This window comes from Leucoraja erinacea, chromosome 24, assembly GCF_028641065.1.
Source record: "Leucoraja erinacea ecotype New England chromosome 24, Leri_hhj_1, whole genome shotgun sequence".
NCBI classification, from domain to species: Eukaryota; Metazoa; Chordata; class Chondrichthyes; order Rajiformes; family Rajidae; genus Leucoraja; species Leucoraja erinaceus.
Window position 1 is genome coordinate 13,679,400 of NC_073400.1, and position 16,832 is coordinate 13,696,231.

At 41.5% G+C, this 16,832-nt stretch overlaps 1 protein-coding gene across 1 annotated transcript in view; it reads left to right on the forward strand.

The window, feature by feature from the left end:
- Nucleotides 1-16,832, forward strand: part of LOC129708659 (leucine-rich repeat-containing G-protein coupled receptor 6) — a 249,491-nt gene that overhangs the window by 179,442 nt on the left and 53,217 nt on the right. The window contains exons 5-6 of the mRNA XM_055654554.1: nucleotides 9,554-9,769; nucleotides 14,181-14,252. Coding sequence (XP_055510529.1) covers nucleotides 9,554-9,769; nucleotides 14,181-14,252 — 288 coding nt within the window. The remainder of the gene's footprint in view (nucleotides 1-9,553; nucleotides 9,770-14,180; nucleotides 14,253-16,832) is intronic.

Genomic DNA, 16,832 nt, shown 5'->3' on the forward strand with positions numbered 1-16,832 from the left:
ATTAGTGGAAAAACTATTGTGGAATATTTTATTTTGGCTTTTTGTGTAGGAAAGCAATTACAATTGAAAGCTTATTAATTTCTGTAAGCACCATTCTTAATAAATGACAACTTTAGTGATTTTCAACATGCTCTTTGGGAATTTCCAGAGTTGTGTAGGAAGGAACTACAGATGCTGGATTACACCGTAGACACAAACTGCTGGAGTAAAGGCCCTGTCCCACTGACGTGTCCTTGGCATGCAAATTACGCAAACTCGTAATCGCGTTGAGGCGCACGGGCATCGTGTGGCCGCGCGGGGCCGGTCCCACTGAGAAGCGCGGAGGGGTATGGAGTTGTCCGTGATTTTGTACCAAACTAAATCTTCGTGCTCCTCCAGCCTGACGGCCTGTGTACGCACGCGGGCGTATTGCGGTCGAGTACAGGCATCTTGACGTCATACGCGTAGCGTGTGGCATTGTGTGATGACGTCACCGTGCGATGCCGTGTGACGCCCAAAATCAGTCGGCCCGCCTTTTTCGCGTCAGCAATAAATGCGCGCGCTATTTGAAAATCCTCACCACACTCGCCGCGTTCCTTACCAGGAAGTGAGGGCCTGTTCAGCAATGATAGTTTCAGGATCCATCTCAACACAATTAAGTAGATTTATGAACATCAATTTTAACATGTAGGATAGATCTTGCTAGCTAATACCAGTACTTCTGCAAGGAATTGCCAGTTTCAACCTTTTAAAAAGCTGGAGGTCCAAGATGCATGTATTCCCTCCACGGAAATCCTAAACTCAATGACTGATTTGGAATGCTGAATGTAGAAACAAGGAAAAAAGAACAAAGAGCAAGACAGGTCATCCTCAGAAGGTACACAAAAATGCTGGAGAAACTAAGCGGGTGCAGCAGCATCTATGGAGCGAAAGAAATAGGTGACGTTTCGGGCCAAAACCCTTCTTCAGACTGATGGTCGGTGGGGGGGGGGGGGGGGGGGGGGGGGGGGGGGGGGGGGGAAGGAGGAAAAAGAGAAGAGTAGGAGGAGCCCGAGGGCGGGGGGGGATGGGAGGGGAGACAGCTCGAGGGTTGTTTCTCCCTAAGCAAACACCATCAAAAAATGATTAACTGTTCATCCATCTCATTGCTTTCTATGTGTAGTAAGGAACTGCAGATGCTGGTTTAAAATGAAGAGACACAAAAAGCTGCAATAACTCAGCGGGTCAGACAGCATCTCTGGAGAAAAGGAATAGGTGACGTTTCGGGTCATGACCCTTCTTTTGTTCCTTGTTATTTTGTATTTGTATCCGTATCTGTATCTCTTCCATGATGATCATGGAATAGCAGCCAGCAACCCCCTTTATATGCGTAAATGACGTCACGCGCTGTGTGACGTATGGAGGTGCGCAAAGGTTGCGCGACCGCCGATTCCGGCCTATCGCGCCAATCACACGCAAGTGGGACAGGCCCTTAACTCAGCGGGTCAGGTAGCATTTCCGGAGAGAAGGAATGGGTGATTTTTTGGTTCGAGACCCTTCTTCAAACTAATTTCTAGAGCAATAGAGTCACAGATAGACTCTATTGGACATTTGCCGTTAATTAATTGTGGAAGTCAGGAGAGTCAAGAGTGCTTTTTTTTGTCATATGCACCAGATATGAGCTGAAACTGTGAAATTCTACTCGCTACAGCTTTACAGACACGTTAAACACAACAACAATAAATATATAATAAATTACTGGGTAATTATTTTTGATACTTTGGCTGGAAAGATATCGACAAGTGCCTATTTTAACCTTGTCACTGGGTATGTACTTTAAAGTAAATCATTGATTTAATGCTGGCACAAGTTATTTAGAGGAAATGTTTATAGAATGCATTACAGCCAATGTTAATATGTTATAAACCAATAAGGGAACTGGTTACGTTACATCTTATTATGTGCACTGAGTTTAGGGTAATTAGAAATCTCCTTGCACTGGATCTCTCCAAGAAACCATGCCAGTTTTGTTGTAGCTTCCAATTTGCTACTCGCAACTACATGTTATGTGGATTAGGGGGCGTTAGCTACAAGGAGAAGTTGGACAAACTTGGATTGTTCCCTCTGGATCACCAGAGGTTGAAGGGAGAACTGATAGATTTATATAAAGAGAGGCATAGATAGAATAGACAGAATCGTTTTCCCAGGGTGGAAATGTCCGTGCTAGTGGGCACAGCTAGGTGAAAGAGGGAAATTTTAATGGAGATATGCGGGGCACGTTTTTTTGCACAGAGAGTAGTGGGGACCTGGAATGCATGGTGGTGGTGGAGGCATCTAAGAGGCTTTTAGATGAACACATGGAGTTCAGGGAACAGAGAGATATGGATCATTTGCAGGCAGATTTGATCATTTTAACTTGGCATCATGTTTGGCAGAAACACTTTGGGCCAAAGGTCCCGTTCATGTGCTGTACTGTTTAGTTTTGTTTAGTTTAGTTTAGAGAATGAGCCCGGGAACAGGTCCTTCAGCCCACCGAGTCCACATTGACCAGCGATCCCCATACACTAACACTATCCTACACACACAAGGGACAATTTACAATTTTACCAAGCCAACGCCTACAAAACTTTACGTCTTTGGAGTATGGGAGGAAACCGGAGCTCCCGGAGACACAGATCACACAGAGAACGTACAAACTCCATATAAACAGAACCATAGCCAGGATTGAACCCGGGTCTCTGGTGTTGTAAGGCAGCAACTCAACCACTGTGCTACCAAGCCATACTGTTCTATATTCTATGTTTTCACAGCATGGTCATTATGCTCAGAACATATCATTTCTGAGCCAAAGATATGATCCCCAGGAAGAATTTATTGGTATTTTACAAACCATGCCCAGGAAGGGGAGGGATTGTGAGGCCGAGAATAACTGAGAATGTGTAGCCGTTGAAGATATCAGTGAAATATTGCCACAGGAACTTTTTCTGCTGATTACAGTAAATTTGGCATCTCTCCAGTTTTATTCATTTTGTTGATCCAACCATTAGGAATAACTTATCTTTGGTGTATCTTAGATCTAAAGAACCATGGAAACAATATGAAAGGGTTTCTTACACCTTCAACTTTAACAATCCCTCGTCGAATGTTGTTTTAGCATTTCCAGGTGATTTAATGTTTGGCATATCATTTAAGAATCCTCTAATTTAATACAGAGCTTAAGTGAGAGAAATGTCAATTATATATAAAATTTGGAGCCCTGGAATATATGAACTTTTTTTTTCAACATTCTTTTTATGTTAATCAATGGACAAAGCAGTGATAATTACTTGGAAAATATAGGTTTTGAAATAGTACAACTCTTTTCCGCAAGTCTATAACAATCTTTCTTTGAAGTTACTAATAGGAGAAAAGATTTTAAAATATATTTATTTCTATTTTGTCATGAATGGAAAAATGTCCGATAATTATAATCACAGCAACATTTGTGCCAACTGTCTCATCTTCAGAGGTTATTAAAATAGACTTTGCTACGGATGAGCATATGTGTAAGTCTTAATGCAAATTTTGGTGAATAAGTACGGGGGAGAGGTGCACAGTGAAGGAGAGAGGGGCAAAAGTTAAAGGAGATATGTGGGGCAAGTTTACATTACGGCACAAGTTGAAATTTATTGATGTGCATACTGTACTATACGCAAATCAGTTATGCGTTGATAATGTTAGTTTAGAGATGCTGCAAAGTTTAAGAAACATTTGGGCAAATACATGGATAGGGAGAGCTAGAGGGATATGGGCCAAAAGCAGGCAGGTTAGTTGGGGCATGTTGGTTGGCGTGGGCAAGTTGGGCTGAAGGGCCGGAGTCCACACTCTATGACTCTATGATTCAGCATGGAAACAGACCCTTCAGCTCACTTGGTCAATACAGACCGTCGATCACCCACGAACACTAGTTCTATGTCATCCCAATTTCTCATCCACTCCCTACACACTAGGGTCAAGTTTACAATGGTCAATTGTTCTACAAAACTGCACGTTTTTGGGACATGGGAGGAAACCAGAGAACCCAGAGGAAACCCACGCAGTCACAGAGAAAACATGCAAACTCCACACAGGCAGACAGCACCTGAGCTCAGGATCAAACCTGGGTCTCTGGCACTGTGAAGCAACAGTCCTACCAGCTGCTCCACTGTGCCGCCCTGTTAATCAAAATGTACATCTTTTGCTGTTCCGCACAGTGGCGTCTGCTTAGAGTTGATCCAGCTCATGCTAACCAGTAGCAGCTGAGATTTGCACCTCCTCCATCCATCATCTTGATGGCAATTTGAGTCCACAAACGTAGGTGTCCCAGGGCTATCTGATGAATTGACTGATTTCTTGTACGTCACAGTTGGAAGCAATTATGATGTTAAATTGTGCATGGTGTAAGCAGATAAATATGACATGTCTGGATGATATATTTCAGGGCCCTGATAGCTTAATCGGTAGAACGCAAGACTTTTAATATGATGGTCCAGAGTTCAAGTCCCTGATGAGCTGTTCACTGTACTTTTCTCTAAGCATGTTACATAGAAATGTAAGTGTAACACAGTGGTACAGCTGGTGGAGCTACAGCCTCACAGTGCCAGCGACCGTGGGTTCGATCCTGACCTCGTATGCACGTTCTCCCTATCACCATGTAGGATTTCCTCTGGGTGCTCCAGTTTCCTCCCACATCCCCAAAACGCGTGGATTTTTAGGTTAATTGGCTTTGTCTGTTGCACCTCATGTGTAGGGACTGGATGCGAATGTGGGATAACATAGAACTAGTGTGAATGGGTGAACGATGATCGACATGGTCTCAGTGGGCCAAATGGCCCGCTTCATTGATATATTTCTAAAATGCACGAAAACCAAATAAATAAATAAATAAATAAATAAATAGATAAATAGATAGATAAATGAGAGAATGGAGCAGCTGGGCTTGTACACTCTGGAGTTTAGAAGGTTGAGAGGGATTCTCATTGAAACATAAGATTGTTAAGGGCTTGGACATGCTAGAGGCAGGAAAAATGGTCCCGATGTTGGGGGAGTCCAGAACCAGGGGCCACAGTTTAAGAATAAGGAGTAAGCCATTTAGAACGGAGATGAGGAAACATTTTTTCTGAGTGAGTGGTAAGTATGTGGAATTCTCTGTCTCAGAGGGCAGTGGAGGCAGGTTCTCTGGATGCTTTCAAGAGAGAGCTAGATAGGGCTCTTAAATATAGCGGAGTCAGGGGATATGGGGAGAAGGCAGGAACGGGGTACTGATTGAGGATGATCAGCCATGATCACATTGAATGGCGGTGCTGGCTCGAAGGGCCGAATGGCCTACTCCCGCACCTATTGTCTATTGTCAATTGTCTATAACATTCTTTTGTTCATATCCTGAAAGAAGATCAGTATAACCCAAAAAAGTTGCTGGATTAGATTTGTATTTATTTTTCATGAAACCTGTATCATTAAACATGTATCTATAAGCATGTACTGTACATACTGTTTTTGTCTCCATACATACCTTCATATTGTGATCCTTATGGACTAGAGAGATGTAATGTGAAGGCTTAAGTGACTGTGAATCTGGCGCAAAAAAACAATCTACTGGAGGAACTCAGCAGATTGGATGTCATCTGTGGAGGTTAAATGGACGATCGATGTTTCAGGTCGGGACCCTTCAACTGGGCTCTGGATGAAGTATCCTGACCCAAAAAGTTGCTTGTCCATTCCTCTCTACAGACACTGCTCAACCTTTTGTGTTGTTCCAGCAGATTATTCATTAAGGCACACAAACACTCCAATATTCAACTTTCCAGATTAAAGTCTTAGATCATTTAAGTGGACTGCCTTACAATGAAACCCAAGCGTTGTTAAGATTAAACTATAAAGTGATCTTATATTTCCTGGTTTTAGTCTCAATAAAATGTAGTCACTGGAGGTGAAAAACCATTTCTCCAGATTCAGGGCCATTTTCTTCCCAGTTGTTATCAGGCAACTGAACCATCCTATCATCAACTAGATAGTGATCTGACCTACCATCTACCACATTCAACCATCTTTAATCAGAATTTACTAAACGGTATTTTGCACTAAATTATACTCTTTTATCCTGTATCTATACACTGTGGACGGCTTGATTGTAACCTTTCCGCTGACTGGATAACATGCATCAAAAAAAGCTTTTCACTGTACCTCAGTATATGTAACAATAATAAACTAAACCAAACTAAAAAGTTTGGCTCAATTCTTGTTATTTCTTCTCAAAGCTCAAAGTTCTGACTTTGTCAGACAAGGGCAAACCATGCAACTTGATGGCACAAGCTAGGACATATTAGTGATAGTTGAACTGTCCAGCAGTACAAATAATTCCAATATGTACTCAATGTCAGGGGCAGGCTGAGAAACGAGCAGCTCTGATGTTAAAAAATACACACATATATATATAAAAAGAGAAAAAGTCAGATAGGATGAAGAAGTACAAAGTTTGAAAGATTAAAGGGACCAGGGGAGTGTAAAGAGCAGGAGATCAGGAGCCCGTGGCTGTAGACAGTGAGAGACAGATGAAACAAGGGAGTGTTAAGAGCTAAAGATCAAGAGGTCAAGTGTGTGTAAAGAGTGGAAGATTGAGAATCATGTGAATTTAAAGAGCAGGGGTTTGGTAGAAGGGAAAGAAACAGGCTCAGTCACAATATATTCATGTCTGTCAGTGCCTAAAAGGGGGTGTACCACTGCGGTAACCTAATTGGGGAGTTTAGAAGAGTTTAGGAGAGTTGGAAAAAGTGTCATGTTGAAGACCTCCTTCGACTATGTAGAAGACTAGCTTCGACTAACTTCAATTAGCTTCAGGAAAATTGGACACTGAATAGTGGAGAGTGAAGACGACCTCCTTCGATCTCCTTCAACTTCCCTTCGACTATGTTGAAGTCTATCTACGACTACCTTCGACTACCTTCGACTACCTTCGACTACCTTAGATTACCTTCGACTATCCTCAATTGGCTGGCTGGACTATGGTGCTATCCTCACCTTGGTGCCATTTATGTTATGTTGTGTCGTGGACTTTCTGTGTTTGTGCTTTTTTTTAAATTCAATTTTATTTTTAATATGTTCTATTATTTATTTATTATTTATTTATTATTTATTTATTTTTAATGATTTTTTTTATGATACTGCCTGTAAGGGAAATTCATTTTGTTGTCTCAAATTGAGACAATGACAATAAATTTGAATACAATACAATACAATACAAAATTACCTACGAATAACATGCTGACCTATCATGACCTACTTCAACTAAACCTACGATTAAAAAATATATCGATTTTTTTTCCACGCGGACTTTTTTTACTCGCAGGCATTTTTCAGCATTTTGAAAAATACGCTGCAACCTAGCTGAGGCCTCAAGTAAGCGGAGACTACTCTCGAGCATGAAGGAGATTTACAAAGACCTCCTAGGACCTCATGTCAACCATGCTGCGAGTATGAGTCGAGGCCAAAAACTCTTCTAAACTCGCCAATTAGGTCGCCGCAGTGGTACAGCCCCTTAAGTGTGATTTCACAGTACAATGGGTACTTAATTGAAGAGTAATTCTTTTCATTGATTTTTGATTCACCCCAAGTCCAAGTATCCAAGGCAAGGCAAATTGGATCTGAAATCGTCTTGGTCATAGGAGACAGATAGTGAGGATGCAGGCTTGTGGCCAGCATTGTACCATGAGGATTTGTGCTGGGATTCTTGCTATGTGTACATTTAATTACTCAGATATGCATGTGCGATGTATGACTAGTTTACAGACGACATGAATGTTGGTGGGTTCGTTTAGTTTAGTTTAGTGCGGTTTAGTTTATTTTAGAGACACAGCGCCCTTTGGTCCACCGACAACCAGCTATCCCTGTACATTCACACTATCCTGCACACCAGGGACAATTTACAATTTTTACCGAAACCAATTAGCATACAAACCTGTTCAAGAAGGAACTGCAGATGCTGGAAGATCGAAGGTACACAAAATTGCTGGAGAAAATTGCACCCGCTGAGTTTCTCCAGCAATTTTGTGTACCTTTAGCCTACAAACCTGTTGGTCTTTTTCTCCAGGAGCGCCTGGAGAAAGCCCACGCAGGCCCCAGGGAGAATGCCGAAACTCCGCATAGACAGTACCGGTAGTCAGGATCAAACCCAGGTCTCTGGCGCTGTAAGGCAGCAACTGTACTGCTGTCCCACTGTGCCACCACAGGTGGCGATGTTCATAGTGTGGCTATATTATAGTAACGATCAAATGGTAAGTTGGCATGACAATGCAAGATGGAATTTAATTCTGATAAATATTGTGATGAATGAAATGAATGATTATTCATTTTGGGAGATCTAATAAGGATACACCAAAAACCATGAGCCCTAGGGCCCTTGGAGGTATTGCGGAACATAGGTACATGTGTTTTTTTTATTGAGCTTTCTATTGTTTATCGTGTTTTCCATGAGTACTGTGTTTACAGACTGGTTACACTGCTGCAAGTAAGAATTTCATCGTTCCATTTTCAGTACAAATGACAATTAAACACCCTTGAATTGACTTGAAGAATCTTGCACTTATTTGGTTCACTTGATAATTTATGATACTACTATATAACCTCTGACATGAAGGTAAATGAGGAATTTGTCAGAAAGTGCAGGTCATTAATTGGAATAACATCCAAAACTCATTCATCTTGCAAATTAGATGAAACACATAACTTTACAACATGTTTAAAGGTCAAGGGAGCAAAAGCTGACAATTCAACCACTTGAACTTTAAAGTACACAAAGTGGTGGAGTAACTCAGTGGGTCAGGCAACATTACTGGAGTGGAGAACACTGATAGGTGATGTTTCAGTTTGGGGCCCTTCTTCAGATATTTTTTGTCTGAAGAAAGGTCCCAACCCAAAACGTCACCTATCCATGTTCTGCAGACTCTCTGAGTTACTCCACCATTTTGTGTCCTTATGTGTAAACCAGTATCTACAGTTCCTTGTTTCTGCATTCATCTCCCATTCATTTAAATTATAGCTGGTCTCAACTCTATCGATCTGGTATAGTTCCATGGTTCGGACAATAGTCGGTATTGGTAAAAAAATTATAAATTATCCCTAGTGTGTAGGATGATATTAGTGTACGGGGTGATCACTGGTCTGTGCAGATTCGGATGGCCAAAGGGCCTGTTTTTGCACTGTATCTCTAAAGTCTAAAAGTAAAGTTATTTATGGTTTTACTTTATAATATTCTGCAGAAGGGTATCTGAAGAAGGGTATCTGAAATGTCATCTGCCCATTTCCCTCCACAGATGCTGCATAACCTGTTGAGTTCCTCCAGCAATTTGTCTCGTTCGAAGTTCTGTTCATCTATTTTGCAACAGACCCGGTCTTTGGAGACTATTCCAGATTTCCACAACATCAACTGTTTTTAAGAAGTCTTTGAACTGCCTTGTTCTAGTTCTACGAAAGCGTATAATTAATTGGTACCTTTCAAAGGTGTTAAATTATTTTACCACCAACCAGTCTTGCAACAAGCCATCAAGGTAGAAAAGTAATTGAAATATCATTGTTCTTGCAGGCGTCTGGATGCAAATCTGATTTCAGACATACCTCCGAACAGCTTTGAAGGGTTGCAGTCCCTCCGACATCTTTGGCTCGATGATAATGCCTTGACACAAATTCCTGTTCAAGCTCTCAACAAGTTGCCGTCACTTCAGGCAATGACACTGGCTCTCAACAAAATAGCATACATCCCCGACTCTGCTTTTGCCAATTTATCCAGCCTCGTTGTACTGTAAGTATTGAATCATTTCTTGGAAATGTAACTTTGGCACTTAAGGGACTTTTGTATGCAGCGAATGAAGGGATATGGATCATGTGCAGGTGGATAAGAGTTGGTCTTGGCATCATTGTTCGGCATTGACATTGTGGGCCGAAAGGCCTATTCCTTCACACAAAGTGCTGGAGTAACTAGAGGGCATATAAACTTGCTGGAGTTTAGAAGGAAGAGGGGAGGGGATCTCATTTAAACTTACCGATTAATGAAAGACTGGATAGAGTGGATGTGGAGAGGATGTTTCTATTATGGGAGAGTCAAGGACCAGAGGCTATAACCTCAGAATAAAAGGATGTAACTTTAGATCTGATGCACTACCATGCTGAGAACTATATTCTGCACCATGTATCATCCCTGTCCTCGACCTGTTGATCTCGTTGATTGTATTTATGTATAGTATTATCTGATCTGATTAGAGAGCATGCAAAACAAATATTTTCACTATACTTCGGTACACATGGCAATAATAAACCTGAACGTAACCTAAAATGAACACAGTATTAAGGTGGTTGATCCATTTAGAAGTCTGATAACAGTAGACTCAGGATTAAGAGTCAGATTCAGATTATTTACCTATCATATAGACCAGGGTGCAATGAAATTGTTTGTTTACACAAGCTCATAGAGTAAACACGATGCATGGTAATGATAGGTACAACTGATAATATAATTTATGATAAATACATCTGAAGTAATGCAACATATACGAATGTACAATATCAGAGCAACTGAATGAGGTAGAGTTAAAAATAAGAGTACGTGGTCTGAACGAAGAAGGGAAGAGTACTTTTCAGAATTTTGTTGTGGTCTTTGTGGTGACTCTGCGTACTTGTTAGAGAGTTGTGAATTTCTGCAATTCTATGCCACAGAAGGCAGTGGAGGCCAATTCACTGGATGAATTTAAAAGAGAGTTATATAGAGCTCTTAGGGCTAGCAGAATCAAGGGGTATGGGGAGAAGGCAGGCACGGGTTACTGATTGTGGAATTTCAGCCATGATCACAATGAATGGCGGTGCTGGCTCAAAGGGTCAAATAGCCTCCCCCTGCACTTATTTTCTATGTAAAACAGAATTTCACCGTACCTGGGTACAAGTGACAATAAAGTATCATCATCATCAGAAAGAAAGAAGGCAGTGACAACCCTGTGATGAACGGGGCTGTGTTCACCTTGCAAGCTTAGACAGTCAAGAGAAGACCAATTGCCCCACTAGGCTAAGATGCATCCCGTCAGAAAACTTTCTATTACGCATTTGTAGAAAGTCGAGAGAATCCTCATAGACCTGCCAAGTCTTCCCAGATGCCTAAGAGAGGAAATACACTGACGCACTTTCTTGATCATCACATCAGTGTGAAGGGGCCAGGTTAGGTTGTAAATGAAATGGAAGCCTCGTGACCATCCCGACAACAACTTCATTGATGCATATTAGGTTGTGTTCAGCAACACCCCACCTCCCATCATTCCCATCCCTATCCCTAGCACCCAATGTGGATGAGAGAGCTTGGCCTAGCCAAGATGGCCATTCGCGGGTCCAGGCAGCAGGTCATCGATGGTCACACCAGAGTCGACTGCCTGCCCCTCTTCCGGGATTACGTCCATGCCTGCGTGTCCCTGGAGAAGGAACACGCGGTGTCCACGGGGACTCTGGAGGCCTTCTGTGAAAGCTGGTCGCCGCGGGAGGTCGAGCTTATTGTTGATAAAGTTGGCGAAATTTTAATTTGATAAATGTTTGTTGGCAAACTGACATTATACAGGCAGTATTTGATTGTATTACTAGTCTGTACTTTTGTTTCTTTTGAATAAAAAAATGTTTTAATGTGGATGAGATTAAACAATGGTAAATTCACTGAAACCCAAGGGGTTTAATTCGTCCTAGGTGCATTTAGATTAATTTAGTTTAATTTAGTTCAGTTTAGTTTATTATCGCGTGTACCTAGGTACTCACACAAGGGAGATACACGTGGCGGCATAATCAGGTACTAAAAAGCCTGGCATCAGCCCTTGAGAACAGGCGGTGTGAGACCAACTCCTTGCCTCCGAGAGCAAGCAACCCCCCCCAAGGGCAACAACCTTTGTCCGAGAAGGACAGAAAACATCTAAACATCCTTCCTCCAGATCAGAAGAAGGAAACCTATGCAGGGCCCGCGACTGGAGGATGCTTTGGTGTTCCAGCAACGCAGCGTGGCTGGAACACCAAAGTCTATCCAGTTGAAGTGGGATGCAGAGGATTTGTTGCGTCATCTACAATCAGACTGCTGAAGGAGCTTGGAATCCACGGTCAGGCTCTGCGGAAGACCATAAGATCACTCTCAGAGTCGGCTGAAATAAGCAGCCGGTGGATTTGGCTCAAGCGGAAAGACCCATGCTGGGCCCCAAGTACCTCAGGGTGAATCTTTGGGATGGTTTGACACGGGACACGCGCTGAGGGCTGATCATCCTGCAGCGGGCCGCCCTTGTGGAGGGTGTATAGTGTTAAAAGGCCGAAACACCCAGTGATGCAAGGGTACACTACTGATGATGTGTCCTGTGCCCAACTATCCTGAAGGTTACCCAGGCCAAGATATATGTATCACCCCCCCGCCCCCCACCGATGTTGAGCGTCTACCACTCTCAACAATCAACGAATGTCGTGAAATGCTCCCCACCTATTGGCACAAGGGACTTTTAACATCTAGTCCTGTGTATTTGATTCAGAGAAGAGCTTTTGTTATGTGCTAACCAGTCGGCGGAAAGTATACATGATTACATTAGAGTTGTCCACAGTGTACAGATATATGAAAGAGGAAATGACATTTAGCGCAAAACAAAGTCCAGTAAAGTCCAATAAAGATAATCTGAGGGTCTCTAATGAGGCAAATAGTAGCTCAGGACTACTCTCTAGCTGTTGATAGAGTGGTTCAGTTGCCTGATAACAGCTGGGAAGAAACTGTCATTGAATCTGGAAGCATGAGTTTTCTCACTTCTGTACCTCTTGCCTGATGGGAAAGGGGAGAAGAGGGACTGATTGGGGTGAAACGTGTTCATGATTATGCTGGTGGTTTTGCTGGGGCAGCATGAAGTGTAAATGGAGTCAATGAAAAGGAGGTTGGTTTGTGGGATGGTCTGGGCTGCGTCCACAATTGCCTGGTGCTTGTGTAGAATGAATATAACTTTTTATATTAGCTCCAGTTGGCAGGTTCTCCAAGTTTCACTGCAAAAGGTACACAATCACCGCCACAATCATCTTACTTTATAAAAGATAGACACAAAGTGCCAGAATTACTCAGCGGGTCAGGCAGCATCTCTATTTTGGAGAAAAAAACGGCATCAATCAGGGCTGACAACGGATAACCTCAGGTAGACCCAGTGTTGCTGGTAGGCCCATTGTTGTCTAGGGAAGGTGTGATCTTAAGAGGGATACATTGTCGAGAATAGTGAAGCTGGTTAAACGACTAAAGTGGCGAAAGGGACAAGGGGATAGGGGAGAGGGTGTTAGTAGAAGTTACTTAAAATTATAGAATTTAACGTTCATACTGCTGGGTTGTAAGCAACCCAAGCGAAACATGAGGTGCTGTTCCTCCAATTTGCATGTGGCCTGAATCTGGTCCTTCAATTTGCATGGGGCCAGCTTTATGTTCTGGTGGGTGTAGATTACCCTGATTTTAATTAATTAGTTTATCAGCATGTTTTCATGCCAAACTCACTCAAAAGGTGCCGTAATGTCACGAACAGTCACTTCCATTGCATCTCTGGAATTCAACTCTTTGGTTAAGAAAAGACCAAGAGAGAGTGGATGTGGAGAGGATGTTTCCAGTAGTGGGAAAGTCTAGAACCAGAGGACACTGCCTCAGAATAAAAGGACATACCTTTAGAATGGAGATGCGAGGAATTTCTTTAGCCGGAAGGTGGTGAATCTGTGGAATTCATTGCCACAGACTAGGGTGGAGATCGTGTGGGCGGCACGGTATCGCAGCGGTAGAGTTGCTGCCTTACAGCGCAAAAGACCCGGTTTTGATCCTGACTATGGGTACTCTCTGTATGGAGTTTGTATGTTCTCCTCATGACTGCGTGAGTTTTCCCCGGGTGCTCCGGTTTTCTCCCACACTCCAAAGATGTATAGGTTTGTAGGTTAATTGGCTTTGGTAAAATTGTAAATTATCCCTAGTCTGTAGGATAGTGCTAGAATATGGGGATCCCTCATTGGCACAGACAGTGGGATGAAGGGCCTGTTTCTATGCCGTATCTCTAAACTAAATGAAACTAGACGGCTGTGGAGGCGAACTCATTGAACGCAGGCGATCGGGGGTACAGGCGATAGTAGTCGGCATGGGCTAAGTGGGCTGAGTATCTTCCACACTGTATCTCTAAACTAAAAACAAATGTCTTTCACAGGCATCTCCACAACAACAATATTCAGTCCCTTGGAAAGAATTGCTTCGATGGACTCCACAGCTTAGAAACACTGTAAGTACGTTTATAGCTGCTCCTTATAAATAAAGGTAAAGTTTGTTATAATGAGTATATAATGTCATAATAAGTATCTTAAACTTATAGTACAGACAATCTTCAAAAAAAAGTGTGCTGAAGAAAGATAATTTCAATCTTTTAGCTTCACACCAAGAGAAGGACGTGTCTTTTTTCCAAAATCTGACCACTTTAGAGTTTAGAGTTACAACATGGAAATAATTTGTTGGCCCACGGAGTCAATGACGACAATCGATCACCCTGTACAATAACACTATCCTACACACACAATTTTTTTTTGCAATTTACCAAAGCCAATTAACCTACGAACCTGTACGTCTTTGGAGTGTGGGAGGAAACTGGAGCACCCAGAGAAAATCCAAGCAGTCAAACGGAGAATGTACAAACTTGTACGGACAGCGCTCAAAGTCAGGATTGAACCTGGGTCTCTGGTGCTGTAAGGCAGAAACCCTATCACTGCACAACTATGCTACCAATGAATTAAATTTGCTTGGCACTACTTGCAGTAAAAGCATGTGCACGTTTTAAACAGACTCAATTGGCCCTAATGCAATGAAACCATCACTTGAGTGGTAGCATCTCGATTCTGCATTCTAATCTCTCCAACACATCTAACCAATAAGGGGCATATTGTACTTTAGTAGCCAAACACGTCTGATGAAGCAGTTAAAATGTTTATTTCTTAATGAAGGTTTTTTCTGCTTTCATGGCAAAAGAAAGTCATAGAATCAATGCAGCATGGAAACAGGCCTTTAGCCCCTCAGCCATGCCAACCAAAATTCCCCATCTAAGCTAGTCCCATTTGCCAGAATTTGGCCCATATGCCTCTAAACCTTTCCTATCCATTCACCTGTCTAAATGTTGTTATTGTACATGCCTCATCTGGCAGCTCATTCCATAAACCCACCACCTAAACACTCAGGTTTTCAGCTTAATTTGAAGATATTTTTTGAAGAAAGGATGATTTACAAAAAAAGTCATGAATTGGAATAAAATGTAACATATTGACATTTTAATTTTGTCCTGCATGATTTTGCCAGTTGTATAGGATACAGTGGAAGATCTCATTTTTCAAATGGTGAAGCAACTCTGTAAAGTGAATACAATCACTTATGCAAGTTAGTTATGGGAAAATGCCAGGAACTCTTCTATTTTATTAAAACCGAAGAAACAAGCCTTTTTAAAGCATATTGGTTTTGACAATGCTCCTTGACTTCACTATGGTGTTTATGAGTTAACAATAATAGGAAGAGAAGGTTTGATAATCAACAATGATCTGTGGTGTCCAAAAAGATCAATACAAACCATTCAAACAACAATACATAAATCACTAACATTTTTAATGATAACATCTTAAATTACTAAGATTTAAGTAAGAACAGTTACACTTATTTTTTTACATTTTTTTTAAACAAATACATGTAATTTTAACTTATAACTACTTCTTGATTAGTAGGTGCATCAAAGGTTACAAGGAGAAGGCAGGACAATGGGATTGAGTGGGAAAAATACATCACCCATGATTGATAGACTCAATGGGCTGAATGACCTAATTCTTTTCCCATGTCTTATAGTCTCATTGTATAACTAGATCTTTACACATTATGCATTTTAGATATAACTGTTGGTATTTAAAACGCTTACAAATTGACAAGTAGTATCACAGGGCTGTCAACATTGGGTGAGAGTTGAGAGTGAGAAATCTGGACCCACCCGCCAACAATGTCTACAGCAAGCTATCAGTTAGTCATTGTCGCTACTACAAGCTACGTCGACCGGCGACACAATTCCTCAAGAATTGGGACATTCACCTACGACTACATCAACGTCAACCTATGCAGCACTGCATCAGTACTTTTTGAAAAATATTCACTTGCAACAGATGTTTGAAGTTCATAGGAATAATGAAAATCAGCTGCCTGATTTGTCGTTATAATAACTACCTCTTGATTAGTAAGGGCATCAAAGGGAAAATTAGTTCAAGGGGGAAAAATAGATCAGCCATGGTTGAATGGTGGATAGACTTGATGGGCTGAATGACCTAATACTGCTCCTATGTCTTACAGTCTTGTGGTCTAACTAGATCTTTATATATTATGTATTTTAGATAGAACTATTGGCATTTAAAGAGAAAATTTGCAAGTTGTATCAGTATCTTTTGAAGTAATTCCTCAACCTCACAAAAAGCATTGAGGAGATAACTTTATTTGAGTTTATCCAAAGGATATTATTCGGTATTTGGATTTGTTGATGTTTCCTGGTAAATATTCACGTGAAAGATGTTTGAAGTTCATCGGAATAATGAAAATCTGATGTCTTTATAATAAATTACACTAGGACTAACTAAAAGCAAAATCCAGTGCAGCTAAATAGGTTTTGTTCTCTGAGGTTTAAATTATCTGCTTATAATATGGTTTATAGACAATATATAAATAATAAGTGCAGGAAAGAACTGCAGATGCTGGTTTAAACTGAAGATAGACACAAAAAGCTGAAGTAATTTAGCGGGTCAGGCAGCATCTCTGGAAAGAAGGAATGGATGATGTTTCGGGTAGAGTC